This window comes from Miscanthus floridulus, chromosome 11, assembly GCF_019320115.1.
Source record: "Miscanthus floridulus cultivar M001 chromosome 11, ASM1932011v1, whole genome shotgun sequence".
Taxonomy (NCBI): domain Eukaryota; kingdom Viridiplantae; phylum Streptophyta; class Magnoliopsida; order Poales; family Poaceae; genus Miscanthus; species Miscanthus floridulus.
This window is the reverse complement of record NC_089590.1, coordinates 59,399,405-59,419,045: the sequence shown is the minus strand read 5'-3', so window position 1 is coordinate 59,419,045 and position 19,641 is coordinate 59,399,405. Positions and strand designations below refer to the sequence as shown.

General features: G+C 47.9%; 1 protein-coding gene across 2 annotated transcripts; it reads right to left on the bottom strand.

Moving 5' to 3' along the window:
* Positions 1–6,445: 6,445 nt before the first annotated feature.
* Positions 6,446–10,623, bottom strand: LOC136490879 (inositol transporter 1-like). 2 transcript variants are annotated; one of them, XM_066487082.1, is made up of 6 exons: positions 10,074–10,623; positions 9,556–9,647; positions 9,133–9,468; positions 8,099–8,206; positions 7,834–8,019; positions 6,446–7,664 (listed from the first exon to the last, which is right to left on the bottom strand). In XM_066487082.1, exons 1-6 carry the CDS (start codon positions 10,216–10,218, stop codon positions 6,990–6,992), a joined length of 1,542 nt encoding a protein of 513 aa, XP_066343179.1. In that variant the 5' UTR covers positions 10,219–10,623; the 3' UTR covers positions 6,446–6,989. The 2 variants fall into 2 exon arrangements, with proteins under 2 accessions (XP_066343179.1, XP_066343180.1); XM_066487083.1 differs by having other exon boundaries at positions 9,556–9,626; positions 10,074–10,621.
* Between the last annotated feature and the right edge of the window lie 9,018 nt (positions 10,624–19,641).

Below are 19,641 nucleotides of genomic sequence, written 5' to 3'. Positions count from 1 at the left end.
TCAGGCCATGATGGCAGATCCTCCTCGTCGAGCAGTAGCCACTCCTTGGCCAAGGTCCATGTGCGAAGAAGACCACAATGGATGAGGCCCTCCATGCGCTGGAAGGTGATGTCAGAACGGCACCACGGATCTATTGGAGATTGGGATGGTTGGATGCGGGCTCAACAGCAGCGAGGATGCGGAGACGGGGAACCCTAGGCGATTGGTGGCGGCGATCGTGGCTATGGAGGCAAGGATGCAAGGTATGGAACCCAGGGGGCGAACCCTTTGGTTTTATAGGGGCGACTGGTGCGAGGAAACCAATCGCCCGCCTAGATCTCCGTGCCTACCACGATCAGCCACAACGTCTCGCCGCGGGAAGTGCACACGCAATCTCTGCCCATTCTCTCAGAAAACTCGCCGAATGTTTTGCCTCTGCGGATGGGCCATGACTCGTCACAAGTAAGAGGAATACAGATAAAAAACACCTCTATGGCCCGCCTGGGCCTAGGAGTTCAAAGGTTGGCCCATCGACGGGTTTAACAACCGCTCCGGGTTCCCTTAGAGTAAAGGATGAAAAGGGATGGGCCCACAAGTGGCCAGTACCTTGGCACACAAGCGCCATGGGCATCCCGGCCCATGATCGAGTCTTAGTCGGGTACGATCCATGGTTTTTCCTTGAAGAAAGGCAGAGAGCCCTCAGGGCCGGTCGAACGGACCCGAGAACTATATGGATTGACCGCTGAGAATCTAAAGTTGGTCACCAAGCTGACCCTAGCCAGATCCCCATGAATGGGATGCCAGGACCCTACTCAACTAGCCAGCTAACAACTCACCGAGCACCACGGCTCGTCCATAGTTGAAAATCAGGGCATGAGTCACCCCTCTGATTGATCACAAAGGCGAGTCGACCTTCGATCAGAACCCCGCTATGCACGGGGGCTCGAGGAAAGTTGGACTCGCAAGGAGACTTGACGCACGGTCAGAGAATGACGAACCCCCACGGGGGTCAAAAATCAGGAAAGACATTTTCCAACCCACCAAAATCTCGCGGCCGTACCCACAAAGGGTCCGACCTTGATGAGAGGGAATCACCGTCCTTGGGACATGCCGTGGGCAACAAAAAAAAGGCCAAGGCCCTCATAGTCCTCCCGTTCAAAAAAACCTCCAAAGGAGTATTCTACTCCTCCGCAGGCTCGGGGGCTACTGTCGTGGACTAATACCAGGGATACCCGAAGAGGAGGAGCTAATAACCATCAATATTGATTCATCTGAGCAGTCAAGAGCGCAACTCCGCCTCGCCCGACCCCCGAGGGTTGGCTCTGCCTCACCCGACAACGAGGCCGCATGCTCCGTCTCGCCCGACACTGAGGCCACGGGCACTGCCTCACCCAACCCCTGAGGGTGGCTCCACCTCGCTCGACACCAAGGCCATAGGCTCCACGTCGCCCGACCCCTGAGGATGGCTCCGCCTCACCCAACCCCTGAGGGGTGGCTCCGCCTCGCCTAACCCCTGAGGGTGGACTCCGCCTTGCCCGACCTCTAGGGGCAGGTTCCATCTCACTCGACACCAAGGCCGCGGGCTCCGCCTCGCCCGACCTCTAAGGGTTGGCTCTGCCTCGTCTGACCCCTGAGGGTTGGCAACACCTCGCTCGACCCCTGAGGGCAGACTCCGCCTTGCCCAACCTCTGGGGGCAGGCTCCGTCTCGCCCGACACCAAGGCCACGGGCTCTGCCTCGCCCAACCTCTAAGGGCTGGCTCTGCCTTGCCCATCCCTCGGGTTTGGGATCTGCCTCTTTCGAGCCTTGGGTTCGTGTTCCACCTTACCCGGCCTCTGGGGAGGAACTCTGCCCCGCCCGACCTCGAGGCCGGGGGCTCCATCTCACCCAACGGAGACCCATACCACCACCAACCACTCCAGATCTAAGCGTATGGGCCTAGATCAAAGGTCTAATGCCAGGGAAGAGACTGGCATGCCTCGATGTAGCCCGCAACCCATGACAGGACATACCTGGGAGTTCACGTCAGGAACAACATCGGGCGTATTAGTGCTGTTCTGCCTAACCCTCGTACAAACACTGATGGGCACATCAGTTCACCACGACGTCTGCTAGGACGGAGTGGAGCACCATGACCTACAGACGACGCCCGCATATGGCACCAGTGACAGACAGAGCCACGATGAGAAGCTGTCCCTATTGACGTCTATAGGGTCGGCGGGACCCGCGTGAAGGAAATGAAGGACCCGACGATCCTGGAAGACTTCTCCTTTTCGTTCTCACTTTTTCCCTCGACTGTAACCCGTGCTTTCCCTTGGTCTATAAAAGGGAAAGCAGGGCATCCCACAAGGGGCATGGAATCATCGAGACCAACGATCGCAACACATCGGATCAACTCTCGAACCATCGGACTCGAATCCGATCGATCCACCAAACCCCCATTCGCTCCTCTCACAGAGACTTGGGACTTGTCCCTCTCTCGACCGTTTGTAACCTCTACTATGAACTTTTAGTACTAGTAACACGAGCAGCAGCAACGAACTGGACGTAGGGACATTCTGCCCGAACCAGTATAAACCTCGTGTCCTCTTAGCACACCATCCGAGTCAGATGCGCAATATTAGAAATTTACTTGTTGGTGACAACGCGAAACACCGACAGGTGGAATGGACGTGCGATGGCGCTGCGCGGTGCAGGATGGGTGCGCCCACTGGGGATGGCGAAGTGAGTGGCCGGGCATAGGATTGGGGCACGCGGTGGCAGCGTGAGGTGGCCGGGCGCCCGCGGCGCGCGTGGGGATGGCCACGGCGGCCAGCAGAGTGGACCGAGCAGGAATTTTTTTTGGAGGAGTGAGTTGCGCGGGGTGGGATGGGGGAGTGGGATGAGTGGTCGAGTGGATGACCACGGTGGTCAGCGGAGTGAGTCGCGCGGTGTCTGGATGGGGGTGGACGCCCATGAAGAAGCACTTTCGTTTCTTAAAACCTCTAGTAACATTCACGTACAAACATGTACACTCACTTTTATCAACACTCGCATGCAGCACCTCCAAAAGATTAAACTGGACTAAGTTTTTTTGAGGTTGTCGAAGTCACGACATTCTTACTAGCAGTACAAAGTTTGTAATGTAATAGTTCAAAATTTATAAATTCTGAGTGTAAAGTTTTGAACCTAACAGTATAAATTTATAATGTGATAGTTCAAAGTTTATAAATTTTGAGTGTAAAGTTTTGAACCTAGCAATATAAAGTTTATAACGTAATAGTTAAAAGTTTTTAAATTCTGAGTCCAAAGTTTCGAATAATGAAGTTTTTTTATATATGAATTTTAATACAGGACTAAGAGCTATAAATATAGAAAATTTCATAGAGTGATTCTAAACTTTGCATTTTCCAAATAAAAAGTTTTGATATGCAAGATGAAAACCTAGATATAGAAAGTTTTATTTATTTAACGTCAGCGGGCAGAAAAATCGGTTAGGCTGTTTGTGCATGTATCGCAGACGTCAGTGCCGCTTCTGCCGCAACCGTGTGTGCACCAGCTCGCGGGTCGGGCCATCAGTTTAATTACACATCGCGCGTGGATAATCCTCCGTGCGCTGCTAATAGCTGGTAGTGCGCGTGCCGCTACCAGTACCTGCGCGCGCCGAACAAGGATCGCGCAAGGCATGAGCATGATACTCTTAAGAAAACTTATTTGAATATTTTTCACTGTTCTACATTTTTTTTTGAAGGGAAGGGGGATTATATTAAAATTTGTCACGGTACATCCCCAAACTATATATGAAAAAAATCTGAAATAAAAAATACACAATATTCTAGGCATATTCTTCCATCTTCTTCTTTCCCAATGACATCCCTTGAACGTCGGAGCCAAAATGCAGTCCTAGTCGAATCCAACGACCAGCCCTAAAATATTGGACACGCCGCAAAAGCCAACGCTTCGGAACGAGTCCAAAACGCATCAGAATCGATAAAAGAATATCAGAAGTTGCATCGTCGGAAGGAGCATATGATGCGGATTCATCACCTTTAAACATTTATTCCTCCCCGCGACCAACGACGATGAAATCGATGACCCCAAATAGTTGTCTTCATTGGGGGCGCCTAGAAGCACCCCTCCCCTTGCAGATAATGGCCACAACTTGGCCGCCTGGCGATGAAATCGATGCCTGCAATAGCGATCTTGTCGTGGCAATCATCGAAGTCATCGCAGGAAACACAGTCCCGACCGAAAATCATCTGATTTTGCTGGAGTATCGATCTAGACTAAACCCTAAGTAGCTGGAAAAAAACTACTAGAAATTAAAGAGACAGGTCCCCAGGAGAAAGAGAGGGGCACGAGGCGGAGGCACGGCGACGGTGAGAACGATCTAAAGGACGGGCGGCGGCCTTTTCCTGTTGACCTACGTGGAAGGATGTGTCGAAACATACATCCAGATTCTACATTCATCGTCTAAAGTTCAGATTTTGTTACTAGAAATGAGATCCAAACCGAGCATTCAGATATATAGGAGGTGATGTTTAATAATCACAACTCCCCATTGTCAGACACAGGGGTCACGATGAACAAGCTCTGTTCTAACTTCTAACTATCATCGGGTATACCTCGATCATACTGCAGCAAACAAACATTGGTACATACTCCCGATCCTAATTCTGCCAGTGCCAGACACCCGATCTGCAACGACGATAATATGACGAGGACACCAGCATGCCAACCGTGCTAGCTAGTACAACGGGCAGTCGGGCACAGGCATGCCAAGTCGCTGAAAGAATCCGCTTCCCTAGCCAAGCTCTCCATGTTACGCACGAACCTGCCAAGTTCAAAGTCCTCCTGATCGTCACACCGTGCCACCTCGACCTCGTCGACGGCGACAGCGACGGTGCTGATGGCGCCAAGGACGGCGCAGCCTTGACACTTGGCCTCCCTGTGAGGATGTAAGCCCAATACGCCAGCCATTCGTAACCGCTCAGGTCGCGGCCGTCGGCCAGCTCGACGATCCGGCAGATCGTAGCGACCGCTTCCTGGAGCCTGCCCAAGAGCGTGCTCCCTTCTCCCGCTGCCTGAGCCGCTGCTGCCGACGACGGACCCATATGAATCTGCCCTGCCCCTGCGAGCTCAGGCAGTGCACCAAGTTTGGAGTCGGATGTTTTAAACGATGGTGGATAGTCCCCGGTATTGCTGCGCGCGGGACTCGATCGCAACCTCTTAAACCCAATATCTTCTGCGAATGTCAGCGCCGGTGCCGGTGCCAAGATCTCGAGTTTAAGCAGCTTTATGAAGATCCTGATGTCGCTGGAGAGGTCCTCCAGTCTCTCCACCGCGTTGTTCAGTCTCTCCATGTCCTCTTCGGTTGAGAAGAGGAGCGTCTTTGTGGCGCTCAAGATGCCCTGCGCCTGCGGCATGCCCGACGGAGCATTATTATTCCCTGCAATGGCCGTAGCCAAAGCGGTAGACGAGGAGGAAGAAGAAGATGGGTCTTGCTGGTGCTGGTGCTGCTGGGCGTCGCCGTCGCCGGTGGCTTGAGCTGGAGCAGCAGCTTCTGTTTCTCGCTGCCTGAAGCTGGCGAGCACCTCGCCGCCCTCCGCGGCGGCCTCCTTCAGCTTGTCCCGCCACTTGACCAGCTAGGCGTTCTCGATGGCGTGCTTCTCCGACGCCTCGACCGCGCTGTTGATCTTGATGAGCAGCATGTCCAGCCGCCGCAGCTTCTTGTCTGCGGCCGCGGCCGCGTCCTTCCTATCGAGCTTCCCCATGAGTCCGGAAAACAGTACTCTTGTGAGTTGTGAGCTCGCCGGTCACGGCAGAAGCGGCAGAGCTCAGTAGATTCTCAGCCATGCCTTCGGCCTTCGATAATGGGAATCAAAAGCGCCTGTAATCTAGCGACATATTCAATTGTATGTATTCATCTGCAGGTGGATTATTCATGTCGCTATAAGTAGGGGTTTATAAGGGGCTGAATAGTTGCAGAAATGGAGTATGCGCGGACGAGATGGCGAATCGAGTAGAACTGGTCCAGGTTGTAGGGCTCTAGGACGATTAACGACTTCCTTCAAAAAGACCCATGCAATCCTGTTGCGCGCGCTGGAACTTTTTTTTAAAAGCGCACCGGGACACCGGGGTTTGTTAACAACTTAATCGCACCTGAAGACGACGCCTCGGCGGGCCGGAGGGTGGCAACCGGCCCACCACCTGTCCACCACTGCCCGGCCTGCCGACCCCCGGCCTTTGCCTGCGCATTCTCCAATCTCCAGCGGTCCAGTGCCATCCAGTGTGTAACTGTATCTGTATACCAATACCGACGACCGGTGCCGGTGAGCCGCTGAGCTGACTCGACAAGATACCGGCAGAGACAATGCAGCTCTTTTTCTCCATTTATCTACAAAATAAAAACAATTCCATTTCGTCTCTCCAGGACATTGAAAGTGAGGCAGAAGTTTTACCGCAAAATATATGATGAGAATACAGAAAAATCAAGTGTTTGTCTAGTTTTTTTTTTCCCAATCGGAGTGTGACATATATCAGCCCATACAACTCCAATCCAATACAAAGACCGACCCAAACGCCAACTCACCACCACTACTCACTTGGCACTTGGCCAAGACAACACAAAAAAACAGCGCCTGCCCAACTGCCCTACTGTCTCTCCAGCACATTATTCCGGAAACTGTACAAATAATTATAAATATCACCCATCTGGGTCATACAACAGGCCTTTTGGCATAACAGTTTTGACATCACGGTACGACCTGATACTTTTATTCGCACTGAACATTCTCCACGACGACAACACGTACAATCAGGCAACAAATATAAGCACCACCACATAGAACAGTTTGGATCTGCATCTCCAATTTCGTATGTACTTTCTTCCTACTATACTAGGACGGAGGCGATCAAGCGCAACGCGGCCATCTTAAAAGTGTCGCCACCATTGCTGCCGCGCTTGATCTGTGCTGACAGGCCATCTTAGAAGTGTCCTGGCTTGATCAGTGCTGAGTGCTGACAGGTAGCCTATGGCGCAGCAGCACCCAAAAGGCTCTGGCAGTTGCCACTGTTCCCCCACGCTCTCTCCTTCCACATCTGCTCCACCTGATCAAAGCTCAAGCCCTTTGTCTCCGGCACATACATGGCCACGAAGATGAAGGCCAGCACCGCGATCCCGGCAATGATCAGGAAGGTCGGGCCAGTCCCGACCAGCCCCATGATCGGCAGGAACGTCTGAGCCACGATGAGGTTAGAGATCCAGTTGACAGTGGCCGACATGCCGCCGCACATTCCACGGTATGCCTCAGGGTAGATTTCCGAGTTCACAGCCCACGGGACAGGCCCCATGCCTGGAGAGAAGAAGGCGATGTACAGAGCAAGGCCTGCCACCGCGAACCAGCCTAGCGCACCTTGGCATGTACCATTAGCGACACTCGTGCAGAGGCCGGATGATGACTGCAGTATGAAGGCCAAGGCAAGGATGACAAGGGAGATCACGACCCCAGACAAGCTTGTAAGGGCCAGGCGGCGGCGACCGCAACGGTCGATTAGGTAGATTCCAACAATGGTTCCAGCGGCATTCATGGCAGCGACGATGAGGGAAAGAAGCAAGGCCAACCTGTTGGAAGAGAAACCGGCCATCTGAACTATTGTGGGACTGTAATACATGACGGTGTTGATCCCAGTAAATTGCTGGAAGGCCTGCATAGTTTGATGAGCCTAAATTAGAAAAGGTGGCACCCAGTTGCCTGCTCGGTGCATCAACTGAATCTAGATTCAGAACCTGTAGCGAAGTGGAATATCTGCTTCACTGACAACTGAAAGAAAATAGAGCATGACTAAAACAGTAAGCCAGAGAGGCTGAACATACCTGAAGACCAGCCCCAGCAAAGAAAGCTAGCCTCAATTCTTTCGACTTGAAGACATCCAAATAGCTTCCAGTATTGTTGGACTGGAATTCATGCATGGAGAATGAAGCAAGCAGCTCTACCTCTTCCTCCAAGCGACCAGAGTCGTAGATCTTCTCGAGGACAGCAATAGCTTTTGCCTTCTCATCCTGGGATAAAAAACTAAGTTAAGAATAGGATATATCATATCAAAGGAGACAATGCATAACTGGACCAAAAGGCAATAACCTTCCAGTAAAGCCAACGGGGAGATTCTGGCAGAAAAAGCATCAGCACAAACTGTACAATGGCAGGGACAGCAGCAACACCAAGCATCCAGCGCCATGTTCCAGGAACCTGTTCCATGTAGCATGCATATTAGTAATTACCACAACAAAGTAGTACAGCTTAGGAGTAACTCCGGCGGAAGTCTCTTGACAAAAGAGGTTGGCATTCCCCTTTTCTTTTCCCTTTAACAGAAACATTTTATTTTACTTAATTATAGTGACCAGATCACATTATATATGCCACTTAAAGTGGCAAAGCATAATAGTGTCCAATATAAGAGTTCTATTCCTCTTGGTCATTGTTCTGAAATCTTAATGTTTCACATCAAATTTCCAGTACAATAAAAACCATGCAAATCAAATGAGTCATCAATTTTAATCATAAACATGTAGGAATTCATGAACAGAGAGTGGAATAGAAAATCACTATTGTGCCAGGCTTTTGTTATTGGTCAAGAACAGTAGAGGATGAGAACCAAGCAGTGCTAAAATGTGCATTTGACAGGAATGCAAACCAAAGAAGCAGCTAGTTCAGTGAACTCTCAAGAGCAGATAGATCAAGCATTCCACCAACATCAAATTGGTACGCACCAAGCAATGCCTCTTCAGTAATACATCCGTTGCTGCTGGCAGGGGAAGGCCGACTCTTGGTTCATTGACAGTAAAGAGTGTTACGCAATTAACTAGAACCAACAAGGATGTTAGAGCCATGTAAAAATATATATGAAAAAAAAGAACACAAACTTTTCAATGTCACTGATGCTGAAAACATTTCTCATGAGATGCAGCTTTTCTTCATAGTTCTCATGAGATTGTATGCGATGCAGTCACATTTACTAATCAAGATAGATAGATCTTTCAATTCAACTGAAACAAAACATAGTTGCTTTGAGCTTTACATATAAGATGCAAGATCCCCTAATTTCTAGTTGTCTAAGTGAGAGGGGCTTAGGCTGAGAACAATTTCAAGGGTCCTAAGTGGAGATTGAGCATTACCTCAGTAAAGCCGAGATTGATAAGATAGGAGAAGAATTGGCCTCCGGTAATCATGAGTGCATTAGTTGACACCAAACCTCCCCTGATTTCTGAAGGAGCAGCTTCAGCAATGTACACCGGTGCCGTGACTGATGCAACACCCACACCCAAACCAACAAGGAGCCTTCCGACAATTATAATGTAAGGACCAGAAGCAGCGCACATGACAAGTGAGCCAAGAGCAAACATCATATCAGCAAGAAGAGTAGACTTCTTGCGACCGTACGCATCATTGATCCAACCACCCCCAGCAGCTCCAAGCACAGCTCCGACTAAGGCCATGCTAACAATCGTTTCCTGAGGAAGAAACCAAACCCAGACACTCAGTACATGCACAGAGAGTGCCATATTGAGACAACTAGTTATCAGCAGACTAGACTGAACCTGTAAGAAGTAATTGTCCCTGACCGCTGGAAAATCATCGCGGATATACAGAAGGGCTCCAGATATGACACCTGACAAGTGAAATTTCTCAGCTACAGGCGCAAAATTATATTGGTATTTCAGTCGAATTTCATAAGCCCTAAGAAAAAGGGGCGTTGGGGGAAAAAACTCATGCAAATATTAACTTCAGGTCCTGTGCAAAAGTACCATTGCGCAACAGCCAAAAGGAGTGCAAATTATTCTGCACGATGTCTGATTTTCATAATGTGTCGAATTCAATGCATCAGACTCAATCTATCATAATAACTAAAGAAAAGACTAAAGCATCAAATTCAATCGAATAATCCTAGAAAAGACTCCCTTCCATTTTTTTCATATCAAATGACCCAAAATCAAGCCCTACTCCTAACCAGCCAGAAAGCTGTCATATCCTACAATTAGAACTTTAGGATTTCTAGCAAGAGGGGCCCCTGAGAGCCGCTAATGCCATCGATTCCTCAAGCATAAGTTGTATATACCTGTGTCGTAGCCAAAGAGGAATCCACCGATTCCTGCAGCGCCCGTGAGCGCAAGCACGTAGGGGTTGCTGAAGAACTTCATGTCCCTCTTTCCCGGAGCGTTCAGGAGCCCGGAGCTCCCGGGCATGGACATGTCGATCGTCATTCCGGCTCGGCCAAGCCGAATCTCAAACCACCAAAACTTCCCCCGAAATCCAATCCCCCCGCCCCGCCCTGCCCTTACCTCGCAGGGGGGCGAATCAGGCAAGCGCCCCCAAATCGCTCAAAATCCAATCTTTATCCAGCAAGATGTAAGCTCCCCCACTCCGAAATCAAAAGCAGTGGAACGGCGGAACCGCCGGACCGAAACGAGGACACGCTGGAATATTATGGGAGAAAATTCTGGAACCGGTGCGGAACCAGGGTGGAGATTGGAGAGACTTTTGGACCGAGGAGAGACCAGTCTGTGAAGCAACGACGCCCGTCTTAAATAGGAGGATTTTGTTCATACGGCTGGGTACAGGGTACTAGTAGGTGGGTGGATATGCTCGCCCGATCGGGGGAGAGGGCTCGGCTGGTATTAAAGCGGTGGGTGGATATGATCGCCCGATCGGGGGGGAGGGCGTATTAAAGCCGGCTCAGCGTGCCGAAGCTGACGTGTTATTACAGAAAAATACTATAGATTTTAATAATAACTCGACCGATAAATTCAAACGAACCAACCCAAACTTACAGGTCTGCAATGATTTCAAGTGTCTCTTTGTCATCGCCCATGCAATGATTTCAAGTGTCCCTTTATCATCGCTCAATCAACCTGGACTTAGAAATTGTGGTGATTTCCCTCCGTGGAAATCGGAAGAGGGCAGATTGCTCAATCAACTTCGAGCATGGTTTGCTCGTGCGTATATGCTGGTAAAAATAGGAGGAAATTACCTCGCACCGATATTTGAGACTAAAAAATTTAAATTTTCTTATTTAGCGTCAAGTTGAAATTTTCTTAGCGCCAAGTTGAAATGTTCTTCCGTACATGGTACTACCATCTACTTTTCACTAGTGATGGTGTTAAGTGGCTTGTAAAATAACAAAAATGCCCTTGTTTATAATAGTAGTCCACAAGTTTATTAGATAAGAAAATCATAAAACCGACTCAACCCATAAATTTTTCTGTTTGTATGGTAATCGCGGGTTAGATGGGCTCATTAATAGACGAGGGCGCGAGCAGGGACACGTACGCGGCGGCAAGCTTGACGCCGCAGGAGGGCAGAAACATGGCAAGCGCGCGTGCCTCACACCTCTGCTGCGCCGCGGCCAGCCACCAGCCGCCAACAAGGTCCGAGGCTCCAGGCACATCGCGGTGGCGCAGTCATCGTGGCTAACCATCTAAGATGGAAGCTGAGAAGAGGCTCCGAAAAGGACATATGAGAGACCGAGAGAGGAGCAACTAAAAAAATCATCAAATTTTGTCAAGTTGCCATCTAAAGAAGCTAAGACAACTGGAAAATTCATCGAATCTGATCAATTTTGCTCATGGAGTCTGTACGACAAAAGACATTAAGGCAGAAGATTGAAGCGAGGTGCGCAAGATCTTGTAAAGCTAGTTGATTTGAACGCGTCGCTAGGACAATCCGGTGCCGCCGCGCCACGCCAAGTGGCAGTGCCATGCAGAAGAGAGGAGGAACACGATGTCGTGCAGCAGCGCACCAACTCTTGGCAAGTTGCGACCACACGGCCTTGGCGCACCCAAATCTCCCTCTCCCCGTGGTCTGTGCGCCAGGAGCCGCGGCCGCCGGCTGGCGAGGCTACCACGCCGTGTGCTGGCCAGAGGGGCCGCGCTGCCTCCGCCACGCAGCCGGCTGCCGGAGCACCGGCCCGCAAGCCCGCCCCGCTGCCGCCAAGAACCACGACAACGGCCTGGCTCCGACGGGTGAGGCCGCCCCACCAGAGGACGTGCGTAGCTAGTGCTAGGCACCGCTAGCCACCGGATCCTCTGCTCCATCTTTCTCTCCTCGCGGGAGCACTCGGCCATCAGGGGCTCCGGCAAATTGGATGCGGAGGGCTATGTTCAACACAGGGAGATAAAACTGACAAGATCAAACCAGTCAACTAACCGATGGACTGTAAAAATTGACGGCAGTGCTATTTACGAAAGAAAATTTCAACCTGGTGCCAAATAAGGAAATTCAAATTTTTAAGTACAAAATATGAAAAACTAATTTGTTTTAGTGCCAAATAGAGAATTCTCTCTAAAATTAGGGGGTAGTGCATTAAACCGTGTAAAAAATAGCGGACACACGAGCATTCTAAATCCTCTTCCTCGCTTGCCCATGCCTGAACCTTTCATTCGGTGGTCTAGTCTTAGCTTGTTTCAGCTTATTCTCTCTCACAGAACACTATTGAATCATCCGAAATCAGCCAAAATAAGTTCAAAATGTGACCAGCCGAACACGCCCTCTCCGTAGTGAATTATTGCAACACAACGACAGTTCGTTGGTCCTCAAGGCAGCTCGCATGGTACCCGCTTGTATTTGTACTAGAAACGCGGGCGCGGCTTTGTCGCGTCTTCCCTTTCGTTTAGGCCAGTGGCAATAAGAATATAGGTGTAGTGATGAGAAACTCAGTAATTTTTTGTTTATTTTATGATTTTTATGTATTTTCGAGACTTTATCATCATGAAGGTATAATTTTATTTGCCCCTTAAAAGCATAGGTAAAAGTTTATATGAAAAAATCCTTACTAAAATATGTGATATTATGGTACTCGTGTCGGTGCGGGACCCATGGGATACCCCGCAAGGAATGGAGAAGAACTAGCCTGACTAGGATTCTTCTCATGTAATCTTAGTACTAGTATTATTCAGTAATCTTATTAGGAACCCTCATTGTAAATCGACTAGGACTCTGGCCTCATGGCTATATAAAGGAGGGCAGGGCTCCTTAAATCGGGGGGTCGAGAGATCAGAACAACAATTGTACGACACAACACTTGACAATCAATCCAACGCAAAGGCTAACGCCGACTGGACATAGGGCTATTACTCGATCGAAGATCGATGGTCCAAACCAGGATAAATCGACTGTCTCTTGCGTTAACCGTCGAGTTCTGCATACACTGAAGCCCGAACATACTGCCCCGGGGACCCCCGTGGTAGGCTATCGGTGGTCAAACATCGACAGCTGACGTGCCAGGTAGGGGCTTTCGGCGACTTTGCATCCAAGAGCTCGATGGACCTCGATAATAGGATCTTCTCGAAGGAATCAATCTTCATCTTCGGTTTATGGATCTACGAGGCAGACGACAATGGCAAACTCCAAGGTCGTCTCCTTGAAGATTCAGATCATCATCAGGACTTTTTCATTTTGACGACAACGACAGATCAGCTTGCTGGAAGATTCGCGCAGCTCGTAATGTCCAATCCAGCTCGGATTCTGTGACTTCACGCATCCGATTCAGACTCAAGTTCCATTTTCGAGACGAAGTCTTATCCGAGTTCTTTCAGAAAACCGAGTTCTTTTCTGACAAAGCTCTGGAACATGACGTCAACCTGTCAAGAATTCTACTCGGAGTACACCCAGAGTACTTCAAAGAAGTCGGTCCTCTTCCGTTTAGACCCCACAATATGGCGACACCTTATCGGACATGGCACGAAGGATCCACCTATCCCGTGTTAGAATGCCACTAAAAGGAGCCCAGGAAGGTCTCGTTTTAACTATAACATCTCAAGACTGCATCGTTCACTGGCCAGGTACCGTTCCTGAGGATGACGACACCCAACTAGTCGACGATGCAACAATAGCAATTCTACCCTACCAAGAAGGAGATTCGATCTATGACCTTAAAACATCTACTGAAGTTATCAACAGCTCTAGCAGTATAGAAATCAACGACGATAACAGAACAACTCATGCTAGAGAAGTATTCATGATTCGCCATCCTCGATCACCATTGATCCCCCAGAAGTACCTGACGTAAGGTCTTCAGATGAATCCGAATCCAACATATCACCATTTATCTAGGGGCACGATGATGAGACTGAGAGTCAGAGGCAAGCGAGAGAAAGAAAGAACAAATTGAAATAAGGACGTCAACGCCATGCTAAGCAGCGAAAGGACACTTGGATTAAATATGAATTAGACCTAGCCGAGTACAATAGAAGAAAATCAGAACGAGAGGTTGAAGAAGGACGAGCAGCAAATACACCCTACGATAAGATCCGAGAAGCACTAGAAGAACTCAGGGCGACCTCATATCCCAATGAAAAACAAGAATAGCTCTGAGATTTGCTCCGATCAACAGTCCTTAAAATGCACGATAGAAGGGCAACATCTCATGAACAGGAAGATCAAAATCAAAGGAAGTCCGCTTTCGAAAGACTTGGACCAAGTGGAAGTCACAACGGAGAGAGCCAAAGAAATCATAGTCAAAACAACCGAGCCGAGCAACCAAGAAAGGCCAGAAGCAAAGCACCTACTCGAACAGCCATGCAGAACTACTCTCACCAAGACGACAGTTGGCAAGAAGGGGGCACAGAATCAGAATATACGGAAGTCAGAACGCACGATAGATTCCCCTGTTTTGCAAACAGACTTGCTTCAATACGACTACCTCACAAGTTCAAGCCATCCAACCACTCCAAGTATAATGGCAAGACCGAACCAAAGCAATGGCTCAAGATTTACTCACAATCGATTGAATTGGTCGGAGGAGAGATGATATCAAAACCTTGTTCTTTCCCATGGCCCTAGAAACCATGTCACTTCAATGGTTTGACAAATTGAATCTAGGATCAATCAGAAATTGGGAAGACTTGCAAAGAGCTTTCTGTGAAAATTTCACGGGAATTATTACACATCCAATCACCCACGTAGAGTTAAAAGAACTCAAGCAGAAAGGAGGTGAAAGTCTCAGAAATTACTATCGACGATTTGGCGAACTACGAGCTCAAGTACATGACATCACACAACGAGAAGTAATCGAAGCCTTCTCTCACGGAATCATGGCTAGGTGGCAATTTCAAGACTTCTGCAAAGAAAACCCAAGAAACAATGAAGAATTCAGAAGAACAGTGAAAAAGATGATTACTACAGAGGAGAAGACACGAGAAAGATTTCCGGATAGAAACAACAAAGACAACCTGGACAGGTAAAATCCTCGAAACAACAGACATCAAGAGAGAAAGCGTGGTCCAGACAACACAGTAGCAATGGCTGACAAATCAAAGAAATTTACCAAGCCTAGAAGATATGATGACATTGAGAACATACGTTGCCCCTTGCACCCCAACGGAAAGCACACCATCGGAAATTGCTACACCTTCAACGAAAGATACACTAGAAAAGATAGCAAGGAAAACAATAAAGAAGACAATTCGAAAAAAGAAGGAGACAACCTTGAAGACAAGGGATTCCAAAAATCTAAAGGAACAGTGGCGATAATCTTTGCTGGGGTTCTAGATTCCAGAAGCAAACGTCAAGAAAAACTAGCGTTACGAACCATCATGACAACAGAACCTACTACACCAAGATATCTTAATTGGTCAGAGTATCCAATCCAATTTTCAAGAGAAGACCAATGGACCAGCGTAGGAAACACAGGCCATTACCCACTGGTTCTAGATCCAACCATTGCCGATATGACCGTTACAAAAGTACTAATCGATGGAGGAGCCAGACTCAACATCATTTTTTCAGAAACTCTAAGGAAGATGTGACTACAACTCGCCGGGATGATCACACCAACAAGCACACCTTTTTATGGCATAGTACCCGGTAAGGCAGCAATGCCACTTAGACAAATCACTCTACCAGTTACCTTTGGAACTCCCTCAAACTACCGTACAGAGTTCATCAAGTTTGAAGTCGCAGACTTCGATTCGTCATATCACGCAATCCTCGGGCGCCCGGTACTAGCAAAATTTATGGCAATACCGTATTATCCATACCTGTTGCTTAAGATGCCAGGGCCAAATGGTGTTCTTTCTCTTCGGAGTGATTTAAAGCGCGCATTTGACTATGATGTTCAGGCTATTCAAATTGCAGCAAGAGCACAAGCAAACGATGGAAGAAAAGAAATAGCCACTATTGCTGCATAAATAAGCCAAGAAGATCTAGAGATACCGGCTAAAAAGCCAAGCATCCTAGCACCACCAAAAGAAGCCGACGTCAAGCAAATCGACCTGGGCACCGGTGATCCCTCAAAAACGGCAATCATCAATGCACACCTATCAGCAAAATAGGAACTCGCGCTCACCAACTTTCTTCGGGACAACAAAGATATCTTCGCTTGGAAGCCAACCGACATGCCAGGGGTCCCAAGAGAGTTGGCTGAGCACAGAATTGATATCAATGAAGGCTCTAGGCCTATAAAACGACTATGACGATTCTCTCTCGACAAAAAGGCATCAATTAAAAAGGAAATCACAAAACTAATGGCAGCCGGATTCATTAGAGAAATCCTTCATCCAGATTGGCTAGCAAACCCAGTTCTAGTATAGAATACGGACGAGTGGCGCATGTGTGTCGACTACACAGATCTCAACAAACACTGCCCGAAATATCCATTCAGGCTACCACGCATTGATCAGATAGTCGATTCAACAGCAGGATCTGCCCTATTATCCTTTCTGGACTGCTATTCCGGATATCACTAGATCGCATTAAAAGAACAGGACCAAAGCAAGACATTTCATCACTCCGTTTGGCGCCTACTGCTACAAGACCATGTCGTTTGGACTCAAGAATGCTGGAGCCACTTACCAAAGAGCTATCCAAACATGCCTTGGTGATCAGATCGGCGAAAACATAGAAGCATACGTGGATGACGTGGTTGTAAAAACAAAGAACCCGGATGCACTAATTGAAGACTTAAAACAAACCCTCGAGAATCTAAAAAGATGGAGGTGGAAATTGAACCCAAACAAGTGTGTATTCGGAGTTCTTTCAGGACAACTACTCATATTCTTGGTCAGTCATCGTGGAATCGAAGCAAGCACCAAGCAAATTTGAGCCATAACAGAGATGGGCCCTCCTTGAAGCGTCAAAGATGTACAAAAACTAATAGGCTACATGGCGGCACTCAATCGTTTCATTTCAAGACTCGGCGAAAAAGGGTTACCTTTCTTTAAATTGCTAAAGAAGACAGACAAGTTCGAGTGGACAGAAGAAGCCAATGAAGCTTTCAAGAAACTTAAGGCATACCTCACATCCTCACCAGTCCTAACACCTCCAAAGAAAGACAAAGACATGATGCTATACATTGCGGCAACTTCTACTGTAGTCAGCATGGCAATAGTAGTGGAAAGAGAAGAAGAAGGGCGCGTGTATAAAGTACAACGCCCAGTATACTACATCAGCGAAGTACTGTCAGAACCAAAAATCTGGTACCCGCATGTGCAAAAACTACTATACGTCCTACTGATCACTTCATGCAAGCTTCGTCACTATTTTGAAAGCCACAAGATTACCGTGGTGACAGATTTCCCACTCGGAGACATCTTACACAATAGAGACGCAACAGGGTGCATATCTAAGTGGGCGGTTGAACTCGGTGCTCTCAACATCGATTTTATCCCACAGAAAGCAATTAAATCTCAAGCCCTTGCTAATTTTGTTGCCGAATGGATAGAAATTCAACAACCCATACCAAGCACCATCCTTGATCGTTGGAAGATGTACTTTGACGGATCACTCAAGCTAGGTGGAGCTAGTGCAGGCGTCCTCCTAATTTCTCCGGATGGAAAACAACTCAAGTATGTCCTTCAGATATTATGGCAAGCTACCAATAATGAAGCAGAATACGAAGCTCTCATCCACAGGTTACGAGTGGCAATTACCCTCGGAATCAAGTGATTACTCGTATACAGCGATTCGGCAGTAGTCATCAACCAAGTCAACAAAGATTGGGATTGCACCAAAGAAAATATGGGTGCTTACTGTGCTGAAATCTAAAAACTCGAAAAACATTTCCAAGGATTAGAAATTTTACATGTCCTGTGGGATTCTAATATTGCGGCAGACATCCTCGCCAAGCTTGGATCAAACAGGGCGAAGGTCCCACCCGATGTATTCATAGAGGAGCTATCAGCTCCCTCTATCAAACAACCCGGTGAGATAACCACTGAAATCTCAGCCAAAGACAACCAGATCTTGGTAATCACCACTTCATGGACCCAGATTTTTATTGATTACATGAAAGAGAATAAGTTGCCAGGAAAAACAGGAAGCCACACGAGTTATCCGCAGAAGCAAGAATTACGTCCTAGTAGGAGACAAGCTCTACAGAAGAGCCGCATCATCAGGAGTACTCCTAAAATGCGTATCATTTGAAGAAGGCAAACAAATCCTAGACGAAATACACTCAGGTTGCTGTAGAAATCACGCCGCTTCAAGAACACTAGTCGGCAAAGCATTTCGCACTGGTTTCTACTGGCCAACCGCTTTGAAAGACGCAGAAGAACTCGTCAGAAGATGCAAAAGTTGTCAGATGTTTGCAAGACAGGCTCATGTGCCAGCCCACAACCTCATCTGCATACCACCTGCTTGGCCATTCTCCTGCTGGGGGCTAGATCAAGTAGGACCTCTCAAGAAAGCAAAGGGCGGTTTCGAGTACATCTTTGTAGCAATCGACAAGTTCACCAAGTGGATCGAGTACAAACCACTCGCAAAATACAACACAGCCAAAGCAGTCAAGTTCATCCAAGACATTATGCGCCACTTCGGCATGCCCAATCGAATCATCATAGATTTGGGTTCTCCCTTCATAGCTACAGAATTCAAAAGTTGGGCATAGGATTGTGGCTTCAGCATAGATTACGCATCAGTTGCACATCCAGAAGCCAACAGACAAGTAGAAAGGGCAAATGGACTCATACTAGCCAGATTGAAACCAAGACTGTATGAAGAACTAGTAGACTATGGGTCAAAATAGATTGAAGAATTACCCAAGGTTGTATGGGGGCTATGGACTCAAACAAGCAGAGCCACCGGATAATCACCTTTCTTCTTGGTGTACAGATCAGAAGCCATACTACCCGCAAACTTGATCTGGACGTCACCAAGGATAGAGCAATATGACAAAGGAGAAGCAGAACATACACGAAGATTAGAACTCGACAGTACAGAAGAAGTCAGAGTAAACGCTACCCTGCAATTAGCAAGATACCTCCAAGGACTAAGGCGCCACTACAACAAAAATACACAGTCTCGATCATTACAAGTCGGAGACCTAGTACTAAGAAGAATACAAAAAACCGACGGACGCCACAAACTACTCAGTCCATGGGAAGGTCCTTATATTGTCACAAAAGTCATTGAACTAGGCACATACAAGCTCATAACTGAAGACGAAAAAGAAGTCAACAACACATGGCACATCAGTCAGCTACAAAAATTCTACGCATGAAAACAACTCAACAGAAAATATGTATACAAGACACAAGAGATCAACGTTCATGATCAACAAAGATAGCGCTCACCAAAAACATATGTATCATTGTGACACATCAATATTCATGATCAATAAAGATGATTCTCTCTCGACAAACGTATGTCTCATCATGGCTTTCTCCGAGTTGTTCCTTAAATGCAAAATGGCT